At 29.6% G+C, this 6,718-nt stretch overlaps 3 protein-coding genes across 3 annotated transcripts in view; 1 reads left to right on the plus strand and 2 right to left on the minus strand.

The window, feature by feature from the left end:
* LOC108684963 (dnaJ homolog subfamily C member 17) overlaps window positions 1-1,343 on the minus strand; it is a 1,968-nt gene extending 625 nt beyond the window's left edge. Inside the window, exons 1-5 of the mRNA XM_018189535.1 lie at window positions 1,246-1,343; window positions 971-1,099; window positions 682-849; window positions 373-585; window positions 224-304 (exon numbers count right to left, since the gene is read on the minus strand). Coding sequence (XP_018045024.1) covers window positions 224-304; window positions 373-585; window positions 682-849; window positions 971-1,099; window positions 1,246-1,314 — 660 coding nt within the window. The 5' untranslated portion in view covers window positions 1,315-1,343. The remainder of the gene's footprint in view (window positions 1-223; window positions 305-372; window positions 586-681; window positions 850-970; window positions 1,100-1,245) is intronic.
* A 408-nt stretch (window positions 1,344-1,751) lies between these two features.
* Window positions 1,752-4,917, plus strand: LOC108684874 (2-oxoisovalerate dehydrogenase subunit alpha, mitochondrial). Its single transcript, XM_018189399.1, has 7 exons — window positions 1,752-1,819; window positions 2,814-2,975; window positions 3,297-3,492; window positions 3,568-3,729; window positions 3,838-3,982; window positions 4,041-4,244; window positions 4,486-4,917. Exons 1-7 carry the CDS (start codon window positions 1,763-1,765, stop codon window positions 4,829-4,831), a joined length of 1,272 nt encoding a protein of 423 aa, XP_018044888.1. The 5' UTR covers window positions 1,752-1,762; the 3' UTR covers window positions 4,832-4,917.
* LOC108684876 (39S ribosomal protein L17, mitochondrial) lies at window positions 4,844-6,047 on the minus strand. The gene is made up of 3 exons (XM_018189400.1): window positions 5,822-6,047; window positions 5,166-5,376; window positions 4,844-5,092 (listed from the first exon to the last, which is right to left on the minus strand). The coding sequence occupies exons 1-3, from the start codon at window positions 6,014-6,016 to the stop codon at window positions 4,959-4,961; spliced, it is 540 nt and encodes a 179-aa protein (XP_018044889.1). The 5' UTR covers window positions 6,017-6,047; the 3' UTR covers window positions 4,844-4,958.
* Between the last annotated feature and the right edge of the window lie 671 nt (window positions 6,048-6,718).

A 6,718-nucleotide genomic window follows, 5' to 3' on the forward strand; every position in this document is an offset into this window, starting at 1 on the left:
CAGTCTTATCGGCTTTATTTAGCAGAAAAAGCAATTTTACAACTATTATAAAATTTTATATTTTTGTTCTTATTTTTTGTTCTTAGTTTCTCACTAAATCTAAACGTATAAACCAATTATACTAAATTATACTAAAGAATCTTATAGCAGTTGCAAAGCTGCTTTTTCTGCTAATTGCAGCGATTGTTTCTTTATCAAGTATCTTTATCAAGTATGGACTTACTGCTGCATTTTTATCTCCAAATTCAATCATGGCGCTGCCTTTCTTTGTAGAAGATATAACAAGAACCCCTACATCTCCATACTGTAGAAGAATAATAATTTAAAAAATAATTAAAACAAACTGAAAAATGGAATTAGATGTGATATTACCTTGGAAAACATTTTATGTAAATTATCATAATTATATCCACCATTTGTCAAATCACCATCTTGCACCTTCCATCTAATTTTTATTCGAAAGTCTCCCACATTAGATGTTAAATCATCCGATGAGCTCTTAAGCTTTTCCAAAAAAAGTTCTCGTGTAAAGACCATCTCTTCTTCTATTTGTTTATACCACTCTTGCAATCGTTTTACTTCTGCCTGAATATAATTATATATCTTTTTATATTTTTATATATCTAAATTAACAATAAAAAGTATCTGAAAGTAATTTTTAGCAAAATTAAATTAGTATACCTTTGTTCGTTCTTCATCAGATTTAGTATCAGATTTAGAATCAAATGACTTCTTATAAGCTTCCTCGCGTGCCTCCAAATCTTCCTTTAATTTCTTCCTCTTGGCATCAAACTGTCTAACACGCTCTTTCGCCTGCTTCCTGGCAGCAATAGCTTGATCATACGCTGCCTTGTTTCACAACATATTTTTAATAAATTAGACCATCAACGAGACTTTCTAGAAGTCTAAGAAAAAAGATGTTTGATGATGACAATGTTAATGAATTTTGAAAAGATGTCGATATACTTACTCTGGCATTTGTGTCTGTCAATATTTCCAATACTCTCGAGAGTTCCTGAAATAATTCTGCAGCTCTCGGATTGTCCGGGTTTTTGTCAGGATGGCATGTCAAAGCTTTCTTGCGATATGCCTTCTTGATCTGAAAATATGAATAACATCAAGCATTTTCTCTCTTTAATTATAATACACTTTCTAATTATACAATATTTTACTTTGCTATAAAAAACATAAACATTTTAATGTAAATAAATCCAAATCTTTAAAAAATAAATTAAAAATACAAACCTCTGGCATAGAAGCTGTCGGCTCCACACCAAGCAATCCATATAAATCCATTTGTGTAATTGCATCCATTATTATTTGTATTTGATTTAAAAGTTTTGTTTAATCAATAAATAAAAAAATATATATATATATTTAGATGTGTAAACAGCTTCAATTATTTTAACTTCTTGATTCTATGGAGTTATAATTGTTCTCGTCTAAGCTTATATTTTACTTCTTCTCATCACAGTTATAATCTTTTATTCCTTAATTTTGAGATTATACTTTCACTTTTTTTCACAATAAAAATAAACATTAAAACGAGTTAGATAAACATTGTTATTATTTAAGTTAACCTCACTTTATCTTTAGCCTAACACGCATTTACACCATTACGTCTGTGAGTGACTTGCGTTTACATAGGTATGTATACATAACATGTATTATTAGTGTTATCAGTAATACTTCTATATATATATATATATATATATATATATATATATATGCACATCGAATAATCTGAAAGAAGAAACACAAGATGATTACAAGACACCTGTTCCGAAACGTTCCGTGCTTTCGACTCGCTCTATTACAGGTATCATACCACGTATCCTATAATCAAACAATTGCTTATCTGTCCTTGTAATTCGTAACAATATATTTTCGTCGAACTTGCCATTCAAGCATGTATTGGCATGTATTTACGACAAACGTTCCCCTACATCACTTTGACATACTTTTGTGATACTAGCAATTTTTTTTTTTCATTGTTCTGGGATAGTCTTGTTTTTTCAAAATTGCGATATTTTTACGTGAGTAAGAATATTTGTGTGATTTTTAATTTAATTGTTACAATAAATATCCCGATCGATTGGTAGCAAGATACGTCATTTTGTCGTCATTTTGACCAGGGGAGCAAGATCTATGATTTAATAAGACGCACGCGTCTTATTGATATCGATAAATATATTATTGAAAAATTATTGTTCATTATTTAACGTCACCTTATTACTTGAGATATCTGCACATTTTGTTATATCTACTTATAAAATATTTTTAGTATGTATTAATGAAAAAAATTCTCATTTCATATTTTTCAGAATTTTTAATAAAAATTTTTCATTTTAAATTTTCATTTTAAATTTATGAAAATCTTTGGAAAAAATTTTTCTTAAACTTTAGATTTTATGAATTTTCTTTAAAAATTATAAAATAAGAAGTTTTCTCACAATATTTCAGAACTGACATAAAATTATAAAGAATTCTAGAAAGATTTTTTCAATACTTTTGATAAGTATTTCAATTCGTATAAAAAAGAAAAATCTGAAAAATTTCTTGAAAAGTTATAAAATTATAGGTACATAAAAATTCTGAAATTTATATAGAAATTTTTAAAATTATATGAAGAAGTTTAAGAAATTTTTTCAAGGTAGCTACATATAATTATAACCAAATGTAAATGAGTCATTAAATAAATAAATAATAAAAATATGAATGAAATAGATATAATTATTTGATATATTACTGGAAAAACATTTCATTAATTTTTTCTCTCTTCCCCTTCTTTATTAGTATCTTTTATTTTCTAGATAAAATATTGCAGTACCGGCTCGAGCGAGCCGCAATTCATGGGAATCAAAAATACTTTCACCAGTAGTATTCAATTCATCAATGAAGAAAATTATGAACCTATTCCGATGTACAGGATTTTGGAAACTTCACAGAAGACTAAATTACCTGAAGACGAAAAGGTTTGATTATTATCACAATTATAAAAGTCACAACATACAACTTAAAGATATATATTTTTTCAAGTCATAACTTCCATTTTTGTCATATACTATATACTTATACATGACTTATAATATTTCTTTATAAAAGTTTATAAAATTCTATATAAAAATTTCTATATAAAAAATTCTATATAAAAAAGAATTAATTTTGTATAATAGAGTTTTATTTGACTTAATGACTTCATTTAGTATTAATCACAGATAAAATTTTGAACTAAAAATTAGATGTGAACCGAAATAAGGCACAGGAAACTGAATATTATTATTCTTGTATTACAGTTAAATGAAGTATATTTGAAAAAAATGTATTACGATATGGTAACCATAAGCGTTATGGATAAGATAATGTACGGGTTGCAAAGACAAGGTCGCATATCATTTTACATGACCAATACAGGCGAAGAGGCTGTGCAGATCGGTTCGGCCGCTGCTTTAACTCTAGAAGACATGATTTATGCACAGTATCGTGAGGCTGGTATGAAATTGTATTATGCGTTATCCATGTATTGTTATACGCATCTAAAATATTGTATACCGATATATGTAACAGGTGTGTTACTGCATCGTGGGCATCCCTTAGCGAAGTTTATGAACCAATGTTACGGCAACTACGAGGATGAAGCCAAAGGGAGGCAGATGCCGGTACACTATGGTTCTAAAGAATTGAATTTTGTGACTATTTCATCTCCATTAGGAACGCAACTTCCACAAGGTATTAACATTTACAAGTTTATCAAATATATAGTCGACGATTGTTGCTTCGATTGTCATACTTATTGAACGAAAAAGCGTTCTGAAATAAAGATCTTTATTATTGCAGCTGTGGGAGCTGCCTATGCCTTTAAATTGGACAAAAAAGACGCATGTGTGATTTGTTACTTTGGTGAAGGTGCCGCGAGTGAGGGCGATACCCATGCGGCGTTCAACTTTGCTGCTACTTTATCATGTCCTGTTGTTTTCCTCTGGTAATTTTTTAAAAATTCTTATTCTTATTTCATGAAATAAATGATCATATTATTTCAGTCGAAATAATGGATACGCTATTTCCACACCAGCCTTAGAACAGTTTAAGGGGGATGGTATCGCGGCCAAGGGCCCGGCTTATGGAATTAACACGATCCGAGTGGACGGCAACGACGTACTCGCAATGTATTATGCTACAAAAAGTGCTAGAGAGTTCTGTATAAAGCAAAAGAAACCCGTTTTGATAGAAGCCATGACTTATAGGTGAATGTTAATTAATATATAATTTTAACTAACACGATAGCTAAAATTAAAATCATTAATAAAACAATACATAAAATAAGATTCAAAACAAAATAATGTAGGAATCATTACATTAAATTAAAATCTCGATAATCTTTCTTGCTGAAATAGAATTTTTCTTTCTGTAAAACAAAACTGTTATCTAATTAACAAGTTACTGTAAAAAGTTATTGTAATAAGTTATTGTAAAAAAATCTTTTAGAATTGGACATCATAGCACCTCAGACGACTCCACGGCTTATCGATCAGTCGACGAGATTTCTCAATGGGAAACCCATTCACCACTTGTTAGGTTCCGTCTGTATCTAGAGTCACTTGAATTATGGTCTCAAAAGAAAGAGCAAGAATTAATAGATTCTATTAAAAAAGAAATTTTTCATGCCTTTGAAGAAGCAGAACGCAAATCTAAGCCACATTGGAGAAATCTGTTTACGGATGTATACAAAGAAATCCCTAATCACATCAGAAAGCAAATGAATCTAATGGAGAAACATCTCGAAGAATTCAAAGAACATTATCCATTAAGTTCTTTCACACACACAAAGTAAGAGAGAAAAATATACTGTGTAAATGTGAATCTTATATTCTTTTGTTTTAATAATATAAAGCATTAAACACATGTTATACAAGAGCATTTTTTACAGAATATTTTTTTCTTCTCCTTGCTTTTCATCTCTATTGTTTTATATTGTCTGCGATTTCTTTATATTTTTTCATTCTAAATTCTTTCTTTGCTGCATCAAGCAGTAGATTATGAAGTAAATTTTTTTCATATGGATTGCACTGTTCTACACTTGGATATATGTTACCTAAAAAAAATGTAATCATAAATAAATACAATTTTTATTTGGCTTATTTAAGAATTTTTAATAAATTTTGTACCTCTAAGTTCTAAAATTGATCTATCATAGTGAATTGTAGGATATATGTTTGGTGCTTTGTGAAGTTTTGTAAACGAGGTAGTATAATTCTGATATCTTGGTACAAGGACTTTAAATAGTTTGTGCACCAGCTGCTTCTCAAGTATCCAAAAATTTGCCAAGTCCATTGTTTCCTTATGTGTAGGTCCATGGCGTATTGCCTCAAATATCAACTATAAAATAAAATATCAGTATGAGGTTTTTAATATTGAATATACATGAAATAAGATTCAGAAAAAAATAACATCAATAGTGTCGACAATGGTTCATTAGAATTATTAATTAAATGTACAAAATCGGATGCAAAATAATGTCAAGTATGAATTACGATAGCTATATAATAGTTAAAATTATTAAGACAACAGTATATTAAAAAAATAAGATTCATAGTAAAATAATGTTATATATGGATCATGATGGCAAGTTAAGTAGTTGTTAATAAGACAACAATATACAAGATTTAAGGCAAGATATATATCAAGTTGCAACAAGTTAAAAATTAATGAATGTGATCACAATCGGTCATGTTTTTTGAACTCGTTGAGCAAGAAACGTTATAATAAACACGTGTCTGTCTTCTAAATAATAAATACAAATATATCAAGTCAATACACATGCCTGATCAATATAACCTCTGGTCTCGTCGGCTCTCGGATAATTTAACTCGAGTCGCTCATATTTAATCAATGCCGTCAGGGTTTTCTGAAATTTACGAAGTCGTCCCTCCGGACCATCGGGATTTCGAAACTTTCGACGTGGCTTGACATTGTATCTCAATTTATTTACTAGATTCTCGACATTTGCTTGATTCATCTTTATCGAATTAAAGAAAACTTCAGCGCATTCAATAACTGTGCGAGTATTTGCTGTTATTGGTGTATTCTTCTAGATCAGACGTTTAGCTCTAGAAGAATATATACACTAATAGCATCGAGCATTCATTCAACTATTGAGTACGCTGAATGCGCCCAAATCCGCTTATAAACAAGATAATGCGCACGTTTTATTTCAATCGCAATCTCATGTACGATTGTACATACATCAATCAATCACAAAATGTTTCTAAATAATAATCTTCAACAATTATTAAAAATCTTCAAAGTTATTATTTTTACTTTTAAGCTAATCACACACACACACTTTCCGTAACAGTAACCGTAAACGTAGGTTTTCGATCAATCGCGTTGCTCGATTCGATTGTCCATAACTTCTCTGTTCTCTATTCCTTTTTATTGAGCGGAGCCCCTAAGAATTTCAATCTATCAGAAATAATGTATTGTAAAATACAGTTTCTGATAGATTGAAATTCTTATTCTTTGTTCTCTGTTCCTTATTCCTTTTATTGTGCGGAATCTCTTATTCTTTGTTCTCTATTCCTTTTATTGTGCGGAGCCCTTAACAATCAAGCAATCCGATTTGTCGAAAATGGGAAGTATGACTAACTTTACGGAGGTTCGATAACGTAGGTGTATAACACTTTCAGATCTAATTTTATTAAAAATTTTTTATATACAT

Source organism: Atta colombica, unplaced genomic scaffold (assembly GCF_001594045.1).
Source record: "Atta colombica isolate Treedump-2 unplaced genomic scaffold, Acol1.0 scaffold141, whole genome shotgun sequence".
Taxonomy (NCBI): Eukaryota; Metazoa; Arthropoda; class Insecta; order Hymenoptera; family Formicidae; genus Atta; species Atta colombica.